Here is a 19,844-nt window from a genome sequence, read left to right as displayed (position 1 = left end):
AGAGATATTGCATTGAATTTGTATAAAACCTGTAAAATTATAATTGTAATAAAATTAACATTAAGTTAATGTTAATTTTTTTAAATGTCTACAACAGATGGGTCAAAAATGTATCACATAAAGACACAACTGTATCGTAAAAAACTTGAATGTTGGTTTTTGCCGTCTTGTGTTAAAAAATTCACCTAGAATAAACCATTATAATGCCGAAGCATGTACACTGTAAAGACAAGAGTATCGGGACACCTGACTTTTCCAGCGATTTATAGTCCTTCTCTAATCTGTTAGCACTAAGTTGAAGGCTCTCAATTAAGGCACACATAGCATTTAATTTTCCCTTCACGTAAACAAGAAAACCCAAAACCTGTTCCAGAATGGCAATGCCTCTGTGCACAAAGAAAGCTCCATGAAGATATTCTTTACATGGGTTGGAGATCTTAAGTGGCCTGCTATAGAGCTTAGACCTCATCCCGACTCAACACATTTGCAATGAATGTGAACGCTGACTGCACTCCATTCCTCCTCACATCACCGACATCAGCACCTGTCTTTACTAACACCCTTAATGGCTGAAAGAGCACAAATCTTCACAAGCACACGCCAAAATCTAATGGAACATCTTCCCAGAACAGTGGCAGCAAATGAGGACTAAATGTGGAATGTTTGAATTTTCCTCGTATTTTTCCTGTGTTTGTTCTGACGACTGTTTAGCTGAGAAAGCATAAAATCTTGAGATTTTCTGTGTTTTTTATATCTCTATTGCACAAGCTCAAGAATCGTTAAATCTATGGTTAAAAAGCACGTTAGCACCTCTGCAAGTCGCTCTGAATAAGAACATCTGCAGCAATATATTGATGCCCCTGATGCATTTTTTATGTTTTTAACCATAAAAAATACATCAGTGAATTGCCCTGCACAGCCAATGTCAAATCTGATATCTATCCAGCATTTCTGGCCATAATCATAATGCCCCACAATGCATTGCAGAAGCTGGAAAACTCTGCCCAAAGTCCAGAATCCAACAGTACAAACGGAGTCAGATTCTGGATCTCTATATAACATCTGTACTGAAACAGACTGCTGTATTTATACAGAGCCCAACGTGAAGAAACATCAAGGCAGATGACTGTCGTTCCCATGACGATAATAGCACAAGCGTGCACATCCTGCAACCATCTTTTCAAACGAGCTTGGAAACAAATAAGCAAGCTTTTTGTTACTCTATCCTTCAGGCAAGAAAGTACCACCTGGCTTTATTTACCCACAAGAGAGCTCCCGGGGCTACGTGTGGGTGTAGCGCTGCTGACACAGCCCAACGCAGACACAGCAATGCCCCTGTGTGTGTGTGTGTGTGTGTGTGTGTGTGTGTGTGTGTGTGTGTGTGTGTGTGTGTGTGTGTGCATGTTCATTATCATTCTAAGCAGACAATCAGACTTTACCCCCACCGGTTGCGTCTGGATGCCGAGCCGGAGTCACGTGCCAAAAGTTTGGGGTCGCCCCCTCCTAAACAGGTAGCAAGATGCATGAAAAGAGAGAAGGTATGGAATAAGACGGACGGGTATAGAGGAATGAAAGATAGAAAAAACACTGGGGGAGATAAAAAAAAAAAGAGAGAAGGAGTGAGATAGCAAGAATGTGAAAGTGAGACAGGGGAAAGAGAGATTGGAAAGCATCAGAAAGAAGAGAGAGAAAGAAAGATATATATATATATATATATATATATATATATATATATATATATATATATATATATATATATATATATATATAGAGAGAGAGAGAGAGAGAGAGAGAGAGAGAGAGAGAGGAATGCAGATACACAAAAAGAATTACGGAGTGATGGAGGGTGTAGGGGGATTATTCTACCGTGAGCCACGGAGCCAAACACCCTGCATGACTATCAATTTTTCGGGACAAGGTTGTCACGGTAACCAAGAAGTTTTTTCTTTTACAAAGGGAAGAGAATTTGTGTGCATGGTCACTTGGCTAACACACACACACACACACACACAAACACACACACACACACACAAACAGACACACCTTTCCCTTCCATGATTTACCAGTAACCCTAGAGAAGAGCACTCTTTTTTTTTAAGTTTTCAATATAGTTGAGTTTTTATAATCCTGCGCTCAAATAAAACACACACACACAAAAAAATGAAAATCAATGAGCCATTGCAACAGAAAGTTGGTCAAAAAGAGTGTATTCACTCTTCTCTTGCACTGTGTTTCTAGTTTGCACACAATAACCAGAGGCAAAGAAGAAAATGCAGGCAACTTTTCTAGTTGAAACTCAGAAGAAAATACTATTGGAAGATGTTAAGAGAAGACTTGCACTCTAAGGCCTGGTTTACACTCGAGTGTGTGTGTGTGTGTGTGTGTGTGTGTGTGTGTGTGTGTGTGTGTGTATATATATGGATGCTGCACCAACACCGGCAGCGCTGTTCATCTCACTCACTTTCAGGAGAAACACCTCTCTCACCTCTGTTTTCCACATCAACCAGTAAAGTATATTCTGGGACATGCATTTGTCTCACTTTGTAATGTTGAACACATTGACGAGATGTCAGCGTCTCTTAAAACTCGTCAGCCATCAGGGTGCCATTACATTTACAAGCATTTGCTAATCAGATCGAACTAGTAATAAAATCTGGCTGCTGTCTGCCCTAGAATTTGCTAATCTAATCTAACCTACAACAGACGCGTTGGTAGGTTTCAAAGCAAATCCAATTCAAATTCAAGAGAAATATTTCTTCCTGGTTGGTAAATTTATAAATTGGGTGAGAATTTACCCACCCCAAAAAAATGGGGATAAAGTGGTGGATTGTGGATTGTTGTGTGTAGGAGGACGAAGCTGCCAATTTGTCTGCACTTTTATGAAATACATAAGAAATATGGTTAAAAACCAACACAACAGAGCTAAGATCCTTCCACCTGGAAAAGTAGTCCCTGAATTATTCATAGTTTGGTGTTTAATAGGTAAAATTAATCATAAAATATGAGTTCATCTTAACAGTTAAAAAAGGATTTTTGCCAGAATTGTTAACAACTCGACTTTTACCAGAGCTTTAAAGTTTTTTAAAGTTTCGAAAAAACTCGTTTGTAAAAACGTGGAAAAATGACAAGATTTCTGCAATAATGACCAGATTTAAAATACATTTTAAGAAGCCGCAGCATCCCTTTTCGGAGAACAAAGGAACAGTGTAAAGGGTTTTGTCATATATATATATATATATATATATATATATATATATATATATATATATATATATATATATATGTACCGATAAAGAAGACATCTTACATAACGGCTCTGTATGAACTCATGAGCAGCAGCATCGCTGGATCAGCCGAGAACAGTGAGCCTTTATTTAGCCTTTTACTACCCTGAGTGTATGTATGTAAGTAAATAAGTACATAATTACGTGATTGACGATAAAAACGTGTTTGTGTCATAGATTTACCCACAAAATTCCGATTTGAAAGCTTCCCGTAAAAAAGTTCTTTGAGAACACATACACACACATTTTACTGACACTGTAATACACACAAATGGGAACACACACATACACCCACTCGCTTGACTCTGGAAAACACACGGGAGCGCAAACCCACGCTCATCTGACCCTGGAACACACGTGTAAACAGTGCATACCAAGCGGTACACGACGTTACACCTTCAAAAGCGCAGAGCGAGATCCTGTCCATCTCTGCTTTGATTGGTCGATGGCCAGACTGCTGTGACCTGCCTGGAGCGGGCATAACCAATCAGCAGTCAGCAGGGTGCATGTGCAGAAGAGCCAGGTTGTTTAGTGAATGCTTGAGTTTGTCGCTGCTAGTGGCCATGAACACACACACACACACACACACACACACACACACACACACACACACACACACACTGTCAAATACGCATGCTGGAGATAAGAGACAAAGCCAACGCATGCTGTTACCGGGCAAACAGTGATGCAAGGAGCAAACCTCACACACACACACACACACACACACACACACACACACACACACACACACACACACACACACACACAATGAAGACAAATCAAAAGCCTCCAGTTCAGTGGGTACTAAAAGTTCAACAAGTCCTAAACTGTGCTTTAGTGGCAGGAAGTGACAGTTCAGCCAAATTTGACTATATTTTCCCCCCGAACATAATCGATTTCCTGTTTTAATCAGATTTGTTTCATGCCGTTTGCTTTGCTTTCGCACTACAGCCATGATGCTAATGTAAATAATTGCTGGATCAGGTTCAGTACAGTGTAGACTGATATAATCACACCAACTGTAACCGAGTTGTTCGGACTTGCTTATGCGGTTTCTGACACTGTATAAAGTCTCTGCTCAGACTAGCAAGCACCAGTCAAAGATCTCCTCTCAACTCCAACACATGCGTGAACGGGACATTTGATTTGCCTCGAACTACGTCTGTACCTAGTCATATGAATCATGTTGCCTCAGTTCCTGAGGATCCGTTTGCTGATTGACGTTTAAATTTGGAAGAACAACATATTAATATCATGATTTGATGTTTTCCGTTCATATACAACCATCATTATATAGAAACATTACAAAGAATAATAAAGCAGAAGTAGCTGAGATCACTGGTGCCTGTGGTGAGTGTTGAAAGCTAACACAGCTTGTTAGCTAGTTTGTTTTGCTAATATGGAAATGGATGCTAGTATAAAACGCTAACCACACACTCATTACTGCAATGTTCAACTAGTCAGCTTTATACGTTTTTTAAAAGGGTTATATGCGACTTACAATTATTACATTCGTACAATGAAGCAGCTATGAAGTTAAGGGCCTTGCTCAGGGGCCCAACTGGGATTTAAACTCACAACGTTGGAATCCAAAATCCAATGCTTTAATCACTAAGATATCACCTCCCATTAGCTTATATAGTTCACTATAAGTTCATTAAGTTTTTCATCAGAGCAAAACAAAAATCCTACAACAAACAAGCTAGCTCACCGAAAAAGTGATATCGATAACTATGGACCCGGAAGCGAGAAGTTAGCTAAAACATGGTGCTAGTCCAAATCTAAAAACATCTGGAGCCATCGTTAAGGCGGACTATATTCCTTCTGTCATCAGTTTGTCTCACAACCTACGAGAAAATTGAAATGGGGTGCAACATATGATGTCGTTTAATTCAGAATATAAACACAGACATCCGCGAATATGTTTACGTCTAAACCGTGTTACTGATCTTGTAAGCGACCAACAGCAATATGAGAAGAAGATGGAGTGAAGAAAAGCAAATTTTACCACAAGAAGCTCCAGTCATTGTCCATAAGCACTTCATAAAGTATTAATAACGACTACGGTATTTTCTGGACTATAAGCCGCTAATTTTTTCCCACGTTTTGAACCCTGCAGCTTAAACAATGAAGCGGCTAATTTATGGATTTTTCCTGGGTTTTTCCCACTTTCACAAACTTCATGCCAAAAAACTGAGCCCCATAACATTAGACCAATGAAATTGCGGAACGGATTCAGGTGAACCAATGAAACTCTTTATATTAAATCAGATGCGCTCCCACTGAATCGGGCCGCACCACATCATAAATATGGATGATGTTCCTCTGACGTTTGACCTGCCGCTCACTCGGACTGTCTACAGGAAATGAGAATCATTCGTCACGCTGAAAACAACCGGGCATGAAAACACACTTCACCTGTGTTCTGAGCTGCACGGCATCGGGAGAAAAGATACACCGATGGTGATTTTTAAACGCACGATGATGCCAAAAGAAAAACTTGTTGTGAAAGGAAGGAGGAAGACAGTGAACAATGACTTTCTTGGTAGGCTACTGTTTAGATACAAGCCGTGTTACAGACACTGTCTTTCATTAAAGCCTGTGTAAAGTTCATTAGTTTCAGTGTAGACACACTGCGGCTTATAGACAGGTGCGGCGTATTAATGTTCAAAATAAAAATCTGTCAAATTCAGTGGGTGTGGCTTATATATGGGTGCGCTTAATAGTCCGGAAATTACGGTACTTAGGACCAATCTGCCACTCATTTTGATCCGATCTCAGATCTCATGGCTTTCTAATGATTCAGATTCGAACAAGCGCCTTTTACTTCCTGCGTCTTTTCACCTTCAACCAATCAGCTTTTCTGGTTAAAGGAATTTAAGGAATTTGATAAAAAAAAATCTAAACAAAATCAGTAACAGTAAATGAGCAAAAAAACTAAACACACCCAACATGCCCAAGCCGACATTTGAGATGAGGAAAGGGAACAGTTCTTGTTTTTATGATGACCTTTTTTTTTAAACGTCTCATTCAGTCTCTCTCAAAACAAAACAAAAACAAACAAACAATGACTCAATTAATGACACTCATCAGTCTCAGCAGTGAGTAAAGTAAGTGGTGGTGGATTGATGTCTGAGAAAATCCCATGATTCACAGGGCAGACCAGACTCTCCTGTTCACAGATGAAACGATTAAATAATAGACATTACCTGTGCACCTCGCTCGGCTCGGTTTCCCAGGCTGAGATTAAGCCCGGCCTCGTACAATGCGGAGTCACCGCACACAATGAACCTCAGTCACAAACCCATGTGGGAAACGACCCCACCTGCTTTTAAGACACTTCTACACACCACACATGACTCACACACACCCTTTAAGATGCACAACGCGAGGCTTTGTTTCAGCACCCAGACTATAAACAGTAATGCAGTTCAACTCGCTTAGAAATACACAACACACAAAACCTAACAATCGAGACAAATCTACCAAAAACACCTCGGTGTTGTGTAGCGCACAACAATCGCACAACTTTCTCACAAGGGTTCAGGGCGGAAAGATATTCATTTGCTACACTTTTAGAAAAAAAAAGCAGGATACCTTTTGTGTACCTGGAAAGGTGTACTTAGGGTACTCATGTAATCAAGCATTTTACAGAAGATGAAAAAAAAAAAGGTACTTAGTCTCAGTCTTCAAGAAAACAATCCAGTGAAGTTAAAAATAAACAAATAATAACCTCAAATGTTACACTGCAACTCAAGCATTAACAATGCAATCTTTGCTCTGACCTCCATAGAAGCAGGTACCATATCAACAAGTTAGAAGTGACACCTTCTTTGTTGGAGAAGAGCTCCTGCATTCTGTGTGTTACAAAACAAATCCCCAGAAATGCTCCACGTGCATGAGTTTTTCAGCTTTTTGCTTCAACATCATTATGAAATGTTGCAACGATAATAACGGGGTCCTACTTTACCGAAATATTCCTTCTTCATGTGTATTTCCAGCTCCTTCTCCAGCTCCAGCGTGAGGGCCTCGAGCCGTCTCTCCGCCTGGCTCGCGCCGTTCTCTCGCGCAGGGGTCACCTGGTAGGGCAGCTTCAGTCTCGGAGCCTGGGCGCGAGATCTGGCCGCGGCGCCGTGGTGCATCTCTTCGGTCACCGTGAACGGATGGAGGTGCGCGCGGTGGAGCACGCTGGCCTCGCCGGTGTCCTGCAGGAGTGCGTCTTCGAGCAGAGAGGCGCGGGGCGACGAGGCAGCCAGGAGCTCCGTGCACGCACCCATGGAGCCCCGAGAGCTCCGCGAGCTCCTGGAGCTGTGGCTCGAGATGCTGGACCTGGGGCTGAGGGTAAGTCCGGCGCTGCTCGGTCCGCAGATGCTGGAGCGCGGGCTCGCGTGCCGCTGGTCGTAGCCCATGCTGACGCCGCTGGTGCGGTTGCTGCTCGGGCGGCTCGCGCACTCGTAGCCGACGACGCAGCCGGGGCTCGAGGGCTTGCTGGCGTCGCTGGAGGTGCTCGCGTAGCTCGAGCGCGGGCTGAGCGCGCCGCTGCCGTCGCTGCAGTGCGCGAGGCTCGAGCGCGGGCTCGCGTGCGCGCACGACCTCCGGTGCCGCTCGCCGACGCCGCCGTAGCACGGCAGAGCGACCTCGGACCTCGCGCCGCAGTACGTGTCGTCCGCGTAAAAGGCGTCCCGGTGCGCGCGCCTGCCCTTGTGCTCGGCCGGCCCGAAGTCCACGTCCGGCTCGAGCTCCACTCTCACGTCTCGGTAGGTCTCGCACAGCGACAGGTTCTCCATCAGCTCACTCGCCCTGCGTGCCGGATCCTCCTCGTAGTAGCGGTCCATCGGTGCTCCTTGTGCGCGTGCAAGGGCGAGAAGAAGCTCGTGCATTTCACTGTGGAACGGCACCGGAACGTTTGCTCGCTCGGCTCATCGTCTTCCTCAGGTTTCCTCCCTCCTGGTGCATAATTTTTTTTTCTTTTCTTAAGAATCAACAACGAGGCTTTGAAACAAAGTTTCCGCACGCGGTGAAGTTGAAGGGTTTCTTTTTTTTTTTTTGCAGTCAATGGCGGAGGAATTTCTCTCTCTCTCTCTCTCTCTCTCTCTCTCTCTCTCTCTCTCTCTCTCTCTCTCTCTCCAAAACAAAACGTCGTCTTTCTTTTTTTTTTTTTTTTTTTACCCCCCGAAACGAATCGCAGTTCAATATCTCGCGCGAAAAGTTTTGCCTCAATAGGAGCAAAGAACCTAAAGAAGGAAGGAGAAGAAGAAATATGGATTTTTATTAAAAAAAAGAAAAAAAAAAGAAAACAAGGGCGAGGAAAGACACGGGGGGGAAATAAAGAGGAAGAGAAACCGAGCAGCGCGCGGGACTCGTTTGTGCTCGGCAGGAATGCGGGTGAGGAGGGGAGGCGCGCGAGGCCGGGCAGAGGGGTGAAGCTCCGCCGCTCAGGAATGTGCTTTAATGCGCGCGCGGAACAATGACGGAGAGCGAGCTCAGCAAAGGGCGCGCGGGGAGGAGGGGGGATATAAGGGGGTGGGGGGGTTTGTTAAAAGAAGTGTGTGTGTGTGTGTGTGTGTGTGTGTGTGTGTGTGTGTGTGTGTGTGTGTGTGTGAAAGAGGGTGTTAGGCTTTTTATAATAATAATAATAATAATAATAATAATAATAATAATAATAATAATAATAATAATAATAATAATAATTATATAATAATAGATAGATAGATAGATAGATAGATAGATAGATAGATAGATAGATAGATAGATAGACAGACAGACAGACAGACAGACAGACAGACAGACAGACAGACAGGATAGATAGATAGATAGATAGATAGATAGATAGATAGATAGATAGATAGATAGATAGATAGATAGATGGACAGACAGACAGACAGACAGACAGACAGACAGACAGGATAGATAGATAGATAGATAGATAGATAGATAGATAGATAGATAGATAGATAGATAGATAGATAGATAGATAGATAGATAGATAGATAGATAGATAGATAGATAGATAGATGTGTGTATGAGTACATAAACACACACACATAGTCATAATGCTTGGTCATAATGTGCACCGCTCCTCAGAGGCTGTAATCCAGTGGTACCGCTCGTATTCACTGGTCTGGAAGTGGTGAACAAACCCTTTCCCAGGCTAGCTAGCTTCACATGATGTCTAGCTTTTCTTCAAAATGGATTTTTAAGTATGTCCGAGACCAAATCAATTTCTTTTCCTCCTTCAGCCATTGTGGGTGTAAAAAAGTCTAACTCAGATGTATTAATGTGTGCAGAGCTACACACATGTTTTGCCAGTCGAACTTGGCTGTAACAGTTTTCCTCTGACCAACAATCAGAGGAAGGAAAAATGCTGACGAGATTCTGGGCCAGCCAGCTGCCCTGTGCGGCGAATAAGGAATCTGATTGGTTAAAGTAACAGACCCATTTCTAATAGAGACTAAGATATAAAGGCCAGCAGTAATGACTCTGAAGGCTCTGGGCAAATTAGATTGACATGGCAGCACATAGAGGCTGAAATCTGATTGGACAAAAAATCTAACATCCACATTCACGTACTGGAAGCAGTGCAGCAAAAAGAAACGCTACTAAATAAAGAGAATAAACTGTTGGGAAAAATTTATACAGTTTTATGGAACAAACATTAGAATTTGTAGGTCAGTGCTTCTGATAGTGTTTAGGCCAGCAGAGAAGACCTTGCTGGCCCTGACGGCCCACCACTGGAGACCTTTTAAGAGTAGTGTTTTACAAGTCAGGGCTATTTCACTGCCATTCCACAATTCTGTCTCTAAACTCTGTTAGAGCTTTTTGTTTTCTATCAGTAAGAGTAATTAATGGCAGCCAGTGAGGGATCTAAGATTCTACCTACAAATTTGTATCATGCAAAATGTTGAATGAAGAATGTTTATAAGAATATTTTGCTCTGCTTGCTCTGTATACTGACTCCAGAATGCATAACTCAAGGTCTTTATACTTAACTACTTATAAATCAATGGCTTTTGGAAACCCACAAAACATTAGTCTGACTTCAGGACAGACGTTGGACTCAAACAATGTTCTGTGTTTTTACTACACACCCACATTAACCAACTGGCTAAATAAAAGCTCTTGTTCAGCTCTATTTGTAATGACAAACACTAAAAATATTCTTTCCCCCTTTAAATTCTTAAGATATATCACTTCTCAGACTTTTCCTTCCATTTCATGGCTTCTCTTTGAAATTACATCCAATCTCAGTTTCATGTGCTGCCCCCTGCTGGAATCAATGCATCGTGGGTTACCATGAAGGACGGAAGGAGAAAGTAAGACACTGGTTTTCAGAGTAAAAAAAAAAACCTACTCCTCAGTTGGTATATCAGAATTCAGTGTAAAAAAAAAAAAAAAGGTCTATAAGCAGAAATATAGAATAAAGCAGTGTTGCTTGTGCTTTTATTGGTTTAGTAACTTTTTAGGAATAAAACATTTCCTATCAATTGTGTATAAAACTATATTCTGAATTCCTCGCTTTAGCAACTTAAGCTCATTTCTGTACGTACAATAGATTTCATTTATTAATTTACCACAGATAGATAGATAGATAGATAGATAGATAGATAGATAGATAGATAGATAGATAGATAGATAGATAGATGGATGGATGGATGGATGGATGGATGACTAAATAGGGGAGTGAGAGAATGGATGGATGAATTGTGTAAGGAGGGGTGTCACACTTTTAATAATAATAATAATAATAATAATAATAATAATGATATATAGATAGATAGATAGATAGATAGATAGATAGATAGATAGATAGATAGATAGATAGATAGATAGATAGATAGATGGATGGATAGATGGATAGATGGATAGATGACTAAATAGGGGAGTGAGAGAATGGATGGATAAATTGTGTAAGGAGGGGTGTCACTTTTAATAATAATAATAATAATAATAATAATAGATAGATAGATAGATAGATAGATAGATAGATAGATAGATAGATAGATAGATAGATAGATAGATAGATGGATGGATGGATGGATGGATGGATAGATGACTAAATAGGGGAGTGAGAGAATGGATGGATGAATTGTGTAAGGAGGGGTGTCACACTTATAATAATAATAATAATGATAGATAGATAGATAGATAGATAGATAGATAGATAGATAGATAGATAGATAGATAGATAGATAGATAGATAGATAGATAGATAGATAGATAGATAGATAGATAGATAGATAGATAGATAGATAGATAGATAGAACACTAGTCTTTGGGTAATCTTCTGAATGAATACTTGTATAGTTTTTGAAGCCAGTGAGAAACACGAGACAAAGTGTGGCACGAGGCTGCAATTTGGTAGAAATGGATTTCTAAGCTGGTCTTTTGTATACATCTAAAGAACACACACACCTGTCAGTGAACACACCTACACACGTCCATCACGTCAGCCACCTGTTACACACTCGCCCCCTCATCAGCAATTTATCTGACAGAGTAGACCTGCTTGATGATGATCAAATAATAATGGCAGTCATTTAACGTCACTCATTTGTGCATTTATCATTTATTTGCCAACGTATGAACCAGACATTATAAACCTTCAAAATCAAAATTTTATAATAATAATGACATGAAAAGTTCAAAAGTGGTAAAAAAAATTCATTACTGAAACAATAAAAAGTCTACCATGAGTCAGTCAGGTCATAAAATATAAACAGTAAACAAATACTACAGTATAAAATTGTATACAAATTAAAATACAAACACACAATATTCACATGCTGGTTATTCTAACCTGGATATTACACACTTTCCAAAAATGCTGATTAGTATTCAGGAGTGCTCACTTCTAATTGGTCAAATTCCTTTGTCCATTTAGTAATTTATGGTATAGACGTTTATTAAAATGTAATTACATTTACAGCATTTGGATGAAGCCCAGAGTGACATACAATTCTTTTTTATAAAACTGAGCACTTTAAGGGCCTTGCTCAAGGGCCCAGGAGTGGTCTATTGGTAGTGCTGGGATTTGAACTCACAACCTTCCAATTATGAGGTCCTAAGTCTCAACCACTGAGACACCACCTTCTTCTAATCGGTCATCAGAAGTTAGTAAAATCCATTTAAGGTTCTGATTGGTGAACAGATCGTCTAATGTTTTCAAGATCTTCACGTGTACATCACTATCGATTCCCAGAACGAGTTCTAGAAATGTTTGTTTTTGGTTCCTCTAGCAGTTTTCTACAATTTCTTGTGTACCTCTAAAATATCTTCAATACAAATCAATAGAATTGGATTTTACTACAAACCTTGCTGTGAAAGTTTACTGATCCACCACCGGCAGAAAAGAGAGAACCAAAGCCACAATGATGAGAAACAACACAACATCGAAGATCAGTTTTTTAACAGGCGACGTGACCGGCTTTTTCCCACGTCCTCTGCTCCTGAACCACTCCACCACTTTTCCCAGGTCATATTCCTTGGGGTTGTAACGGAGATCAGCTCTGGCTTTCTCCATACTGAAATAGTGTGTAACTCCAGTCTTGTAAACTTCAGCACGTGTTAGCAGAGGTTGAAAGTTGTAGATGCGTCCGATCGCGCCGTGAACCATTTCTGTGAGGAACGCGAAGAAGTAAACGAGAGAGAGTGGAAGCCTCAGCTTGGGGAACGAGTAACCCAGCCCTTCCACTAACGGCTTGAAGAACTCGAAGTTGTTGATCGGCTGGCCGTCTGAGATGAAGTAAGCCTGTCCGGCGGCACGGTGCTGACGTTCACCTGTTAGCGCTTCTGCAGCTAACTCGTGTGCAGAGACTAGGTTATCAACATGGACAAACTCGACAAGACTCTCAGGATCACCGTACACAAACCTGAAAAGGCCACGCTCGATGTATCCCACAATCCTTGGAAGATGTCGCTCCTCTCCCGGGCCGTAAATTCCAGCTGGACGAAGAGCGCAAGTATGCAAGACTCCACCTTCACCTGCTAGAGAAGACCCATTAGCCTTTAACACCAATGTTTCAGCCACCGACTTGGTCCTGGAGTAGTGGTCCGGATGGAGGTGTAAAGGCAGATAAGGAAGAGTTTCATCACCCTTCTTTATGACCTGGCCCCCAAAGACCACGTTAAAGGTGCTAGTGTACACCAGTCGAGGAACCCTGAGATCCAGACATGCCTGGATGACATTTTTCGTCCCTTGAACATTAACCTCTTCGATCAGCTTCCTGTTGAGTTGTTCTCGTCCCGACATCCCGTACGATGCGACGTGGAAAACGCAGTCTGCACCTCGCGACGCGTTCGCCACCTGGGTGAAATCCCGAACGTCACCCTGGACGAACTCCACGCCCTCGGGCAATGCTTCACTAGGTGGCCTCACATCAAACAGGACAACTCTCAAGGACTTCTCGCTGAGGGCGCAAGCAAGACTGCGGAGAAACACATGCCTTAAATTCTTAATTAAATGCATAATTAATTATGCGTAATAAGGTTTTAACATTATTATTCACTTTAATAAATGCTGGGTTGCAAAGAACTTCGATATAATGGATATTAATGACTAAACAGGTTTTTTTTGGGGTGGAAAATAAAATCACAAGTGTATACACACACACACACACACACACACACACAAATCAGGCATATTATTATGCCTGGTAAAGTAAATAACTGTGAGATATATTTATTAGGCAGCAAGTGAACATTTTGTCCTCAAAGTTAACGAATGGGCGAGCGTAAGGATTTGAGCGAGTCTGACAAATTGTGACGTCTAGACGTCTGGGTCAGAGCATCTCCAAAACTGCAGCTCTTGTGAGATGTTCCCGGTCTGCAGTGGTCAGTATCTAATAAAAGTGCTCCAAGAAGAACAGTGGTGACCCGGGGACAGAGTTGTGGGCGGCCGAGGCTCACCCATGTGCTCCAATCCAACAGACGAGCTCCTGTAGCTCAAACTGCTGAAGATACTGTTGATGCTCGACAGGTCAAACTGTTTTGGCAGCAAATGGGGTCCAACACAATATTAGGCAGGTGGTCATAATGTTATGGCTGATCAGTGTAAGTCTAATGTGCAGAAGAATGAAACACAGTCCTGCCTACATCATTCTCATAGAGCAGTATTTGTGCTTTCTGTTATGTCCAGTGTCAGCTTAGTAGTGGTGGGATTTAAACTCATGACCTTCTATTCAAAAGTCCCACCATCTTAACCAACCCCATATTCTCTACATAAAAAGAGCAATGCAGCAGTTCTTCAGGTGAAGTTTCTCATCTTTACGCTCTAACAGATGAACTTCCTCCCACACTTTTAATGCCATTGGACTTGTCAGGAGCAACTGTGCCTTAATGCTGCATTGCATTCTGGGACTAATACTTCATATTAGTGCGACTTTATTAAATGCTGGGAAAATGGCAAGAAGATCTAATGAAGCAAAAGTTGAAAAAAGAATGCATGTCTATAGAGATCTAACTCCAATTTAATTACATCTTTTGCTAATTGTATTTTAAATGGAATAGGAATAACTTTTATGGGCGTGGCTTGTGTGAATCAGTGCGAAAAGTAGGCGTGGCCAGAGCGTACACACAAATGGTTTGGTGTCTCCATCTAGCGTTATATATGGGTACTTCATGGACTTATCTCCAACCAGGTCTACGAATATTTTTTTACAAAGAAACAAACCGGAGTGATTAATTGATTAACTGATTAATTAAAGTGAATTATTACATACCGGAAGCCAAAATATCCTCCGCCCCCAGTAATGACGTATGTTCCGGCCTGCATCTTAATTACACTGATGAGCGCTACAAAGAAAGTAAAATGTTGACATTCTGCTTTAGATGCATTAAGAAGGATTCAGTTTGTAATCATAATCACACACTTTTGAAATAAACACTAAAAATGAAGCAGATCAAATATTTATCCACAATTACCTGCTTCTCCAGCAGCTACTTCCGCGTTTGAGTCCTAGAATAGCACTATAGGCGGAAACAAATGCTTCTTTCTGATTGGCCCGGTGTCACGTGACTTACATCAAACGCAACTATCTTATATATTAAATTTTCAGGTTATATGTGATGTTAAATATACACATTTTCTATAATAATTGAGTTTCAAATTATATTCTTATGGTCTCACAATTATTACATAATAATATTCAGTTACTTTTACTAAAAAATATTTAGAAAAATGTTTTTTGAGATTATTGTTGTTTCATTTGACTAGAAAACTGCATCAGTTAGGCAGATTACAGAGGTATGTTTTCTATTTATTTATTTATAAATATGATGACATTATAAATGAGGATAATCAATTTTTATTTCAAGAGAATAACATTTATATTGGCATAATGCAACATTACTTTCAGCCCATGGCCCTCAATCGAGTATGATTTTTGGCCCTTCATAGGAAAAGGTTTGGGCTCCTCTGCTCAATAACATTCAAACCTCGAAGGAAACAATCATTGTGTTTGGGAGGAAACCATAGAACCCAGAAGAAACCGTGCAGACCCTGGGAGAATCTATACCATGTGAACCTTGTCATAGACAGAAACCCAAGGATTTGATTAAATCAGTGACCCCAAAGCTCTGAGAAAGAGAATGCAATTTTTTTATTTACTATTGTTGCTAATGTAGACATTTTACAATTGAAATGAGGACTAAATGCACATAGAGCCCATATTAGTTAGATATGCATTCTTCAATCAAATCTTTAATGACAAAAGAAACTGGACAGAAGAGGACTCGATTTTTTGTGTGTAGTTTTTCTTTGCTTCTGTTGAACAAAAACCTGAAAACATTTTATAATTATTTACATGAATCTCTTTTACAAGCACAGAAATATATATCATGTTAACAAAATGCACTAGTTTGGGATCTTTATATATATATACTTTTTATGGATTTTAATTTCAATGTATATTTTTTTATATTATTATTCCCATTTTCTTTCTAAATAAAAACAATGAAAGTGAAAAGGGTTTTTTATTGTTTTCAGGAGAAAACCAGAGAAACCAGAAGAAACCATGCAGACTTTGGAATAATCCATATCCATATGAACCCTGTCACAGCTCTGGAGTGAACAGAGCTCCCCGAAACTCTGAAAAAGCAAAACTATCAACAATGCATTATTTTTTGCTGTTGTTGCTACTGTACACATTTTATATATAAAAAAAGAATTTGGCTATAAGTAGTTAAAATGAATTTAGATATGCATTTTTGATTCAAATTGTTGATGACTGGATCACAAGAACACCCATTTTTGTTTTGCATATTTTTTCGATGCTTCTGTTAAACTAAAATGTGAAAACAACTTATATTTAATAATCTTTTTACAAGCAAAAAATATAATGTTGACAAAATGCACAAGTTCGTTCTCTTTATATATATGAATATTTGTATGGATATATTTTAAATGCAAATGATTATTATTTTTTTCATTATTATTTCCATTTTCTTTAAAGGGCAAAACTAGATTAAACAAACAAATACAGAAACGCACACGAAAAAAAAATGTAAGTAGAAATATTGTTATGCAAAAAGCAATTATTGAATAAACATGAGCTAGAAAAATGTTCTGTACATATGAGGAATGAGCTTTACATACATAACGATAAGGCAGGGATTCATAATACACAAAAAAAGCGAAATTCAAAATATACACAGATTAAACAAAGAAATATAAATTAGTGACATTTTACACACTGCATCAAAATCTATATAGCTGCAATAGTAAATTATGAAGATATAATGATGATGATAATGATGATGATGATTATTATTATTATTAATATTAATAATAATAATAATTTTTGATTAATCCTTTAACCATTAGATGGACAGATGTTTCAAGAAACGATAAAACTCCCGTGTCAGCGTGAAACATAATATTTTACTTAAAAAAAAAAGGCAAATTAAATAAATTTTATATTTTGGCATTTTAGAACAGACTGTGTTGCAAATCAGTAAGTAGTTCATAACTACTCATACAGTTAAATAGTTAGGTTTGATGTTTCCTAAGAATTTTTCTTTTTAGCATTTTCAGAAATTATGGCATTTAAATTTTGGAAAATTGTTGGAATATTAAATCAGAGGAGGAAACGAGCTCACGGCTCATAGAGACACCACGTGTGCATTTTACATGTTATTGATAATCCATTATAGTCGGATAAAAAAAATGTCTGTATATTACTTGGGTGTAATTGGTTTACATTATGGCCAATTATTTTTAAAGTGAAATATCAGCCACTGTATTTAAGTGGTCAAAAATATTCACACACCTGGAGTTTTCAAAATCTGAATCTGTATAAAATGTGATATAAGAGCTGTATTAAATACATGTGACTCATTTAAAGGATTCGTATCAACTGAAAAACATTAATATGGTGAGGTTAAAAGAAATTAGATAAAGATTAAGATCCTGATAAAGATTTATTTTTACTAGATTGGATCTCGTTCTTCTGATTTCTCAGTTTGCTATATTTTTATAAATGGCTAGTTCTATAAATACTTTCCTGCTTCGGATTTGTATTTTTAGAATTTTGTGGTATTTAGTATTCATTTATTAATATAGTTCAATATTAAATGTAAGATACAGAAGTCAGTGAAATGGTACAAATTGTACTGAAGTGAACACACACACACACACACACACACACACACACACACACACACTCACACACACACACACACACACACACACACACACACACACACACACACACACACACACACACACACACACACACACACACACACTAAAAGCTCCAGAATTCCCAGAATATATATATATATACTCGTATAGTTGCGGGAAAAACAATTGCTGATAAACAGGTAGAACTCATTGTGTTGCTTAAAACAGACAGTAATTGACCTCAGGGTGTGTAGATTTACTTTCAGCTGGACAAAAATGAGAGCCCAGGACGAACAAATGATAAAAAAAAAGAGAACATGATCAGCTGTTGTGAGGTTGAGATACTGCACTCATGCTGTGGTTGATTCTTTCCTTCTAACAGTACATTCGCTTATACCTCAGCTTTAATGCATTAAAGATCAATATACTTTTTATCCTGTAATAGTTGCATTAAATCTTGGGAAACATCTGCGAAACAAGTTAATTCCTGTTATCACTAACAATACAGTTGTTATATACAAACTGTCAGTCCCACATCAATCGCTTTTTTCCTCTCTCTTGAGGTTAATTAAACAAAATTATAGCTTTACCTTTGGCTGTAATTAAATGCTGAAAAACATATCAACACCATCTGAATAATCATTAGAGAAATGATAAAGTATTGGAATAAGCATGTTATACTGTAAACATGTGATTTGTAGCCTGGAACAACTGTCAGAACATTGCAGAATGTTTCCTGACCAATCAGAATCCAGAATTCAACAGTGCTATGATGTAATAAATACCACAAAAAACGAAATATTACATATATTTTATATATGGCAAACTTCCTTCAACGCAGCCTGAACTTGTATTGTGGAGCTTCATCCTGGTCGTAGAGACAACCAGAGCTTCTGCTTGTCTGTAAAACAATGGAGATAACTGGGAACCTGATTAGTTGAGACATTTTTCAGAACGATTGCTCGGATTTGAATGGAGTTGCTTTATTAGGAACAGTATAAGAATTATAATCTAAGGCTGGGATCACTAATAAAAAACCTACAGGTAAAAAAATTAATGGTTTGAACTTGACGTTCTGTGAAATACAGTGAGGGATTCACAGGCACTTGAAGTCATTCAGTCTCTGGCATCATCAGCTGTAACGGATTTGACATTAAATATCATATAAACACTACAAACATCCCATACGTATCAGTCCGCTTGTTCAGTTCGAGCTAACACGCTATAAATCACTGTCCTCTAATAATACGTATAAATAAATTGTTAAAAAAATGAGTTTTTCAGTATCTCCAGATCACAAAGTGCATGTGATGTTTCAAGACCATGGACTGGTTATCAAGATGTTTTCATCACGTCGCTGCCTTTGTTTTCTTTCCTCTTGTGTCCACAGCACTTGAGCGTCTTGCAGTAAGCAGCGGCCGCTCGCAGCGCCTGCGGGTGAAGGACACGACGTGGGTAACGTCGCCATGGGGTCCGTCCTATCTGTAGCTCCTCTGTGTCGAATGTCTCTGCGCCACACGTGCACATGAGGCACAGCATGCCTTCTTATAGTAATCGTACACACACAGGCGGGCCTGGACCACCACGTTGCAGTTGAAATATTTGTCTCGACACTTTTCATCTGTGTGAAAATAATCAATATATATATATAAATACTGGGTGCAAATATTTATCATTGTGTGATTTATAATATATAAATATAACTACAAGTTTTATAGACTATAAAACAATATAATATGTTAATAACATAATCCAAAAATACCATATAATGCAATGTACAGTAGATAATCTGTATGTTCAACATATATGAAATTATTTCGTACAGCAATACAGAGCATTATACTCATTTTGGTCTAAAATCAGTGACTTTATTTACCATTACCCAATGAAATTACAGAACTGTTGTGTGGATCCTCTGTTCTGCAAACACTAATCCATACGCT

At 39.3% G+C, this 19,844-nt stretch overlaps 3 protein-coding genes across 8 annotated transcripts in view; all 3 read right to left on the bottom strand.

Annotated features, from left to right (window-relative positions):
* Positions 1-8,733, bottom strand: part of wtip (WT1 interacting protein) — a 40,505-nt gene extending 31,772 nt beyond the window's left edge. For 4 of the 5 annotated variants that reach the window (XR_014535346.1, XR_014535347.1, XR_014535348.1 and 1 more), the window contains exon 1: positions 7,255-8,732. Coding sequence is in view for 2 of the 5 variants with exons in the window: in XM_083552435.1 (XP_083408561.1) it covers positions 7,255-8,164 (910 nt within the window). In the remaining 3 variants the exon portion in view is untranslated. Of the gene's footprint in view, positions 1-7,254 lie in introns of all 5 variants that reach the window. The other variant, XM_083552436.1, reaches the window with a different exon arrangement.
* A 3,101-nt stretch (positions 8,734-11,834) lies between these two features.
* On the bottom strand, positions 11,835-18,020 carry sdr42e1 (short chain dehydrogenase/reductase family 42E, member 1). The gene is made up of 4 exons (XM_083552471.1): positions 15,729-18,020; positions 15,204-15,670; positions 15,002-15,074; positions 11,835-13,708 (listed from the first exon to the last, which is right to left on the bottom strand). The coding sequence occupies exons 3-4, from the start codon at positions 15,052-15,054 to the stop codon at positions 12,610-12,612; spliced, it is 1,152 nt and encodes a 383-aa protein (XP_083408597.1). The 5' UTR covers positions 15,055-15,074; positions 15,204-15,670; positions 15,729-18,020; the 3' UTR covers positions 11,835-12,609.
* An 845-nt stretch (positions 18,021-18,865) lies between these two features.
* The window catches only part of thsd4 (thrombospondin type 1 domain containing 4), a 50,371-nt gene continuing 49,392 nt past the window's right edge, over positions 18,866-19,844 (bottom strand). For both annotated transcript variants that reach the window (XM_083552244.1, XM_083552245.1), the window contains exon 18: positions 18,866-19,522. In XM_083552244.1, coding sequence (XP_083408370.1) covers positions 19,380-19,522 — 143 coding nt within the window. In that variant the 3' untranslated portion in view covers positions 18,866-19,379. The remainder of the gene's footprint in view (positions 19,523-19,844) is intronic.

The sequence above is a fragment of the Silurus aristotelis genome (assembly GCF_946808225.1).
Source record: "Silurus aristotelis genome assembly, chromosome: 10".
NCBI classification, from domain to species: domain Eukaryota; kingdom Metazoa; phylum Chordata; class Actinopteri; order Siluriformes; family Siluridae; genus Silurus; species Silurus aristotelis.
This window is presented reverse-complemented; position numbering and strand designations above follow the sequence as displayed.

Bases quoted from the DNA above. Each gene is read 5' to 3' on its own strand.
- sdr42e1 (XM_083552471.1), bottom strand. From the start codon at position 15,054: ATGCAGGCCGGAACATACGTCATTACTGGGGGCGGAGGATATTTTGGC. The intron at 13,709-15,001 runs GTATGTAATAAT...GTTTCTCCGCAG, and splicing joins GGAGGATATTTTGGCTTCCG to TCTTGCTTGCGCCCTCAGCG.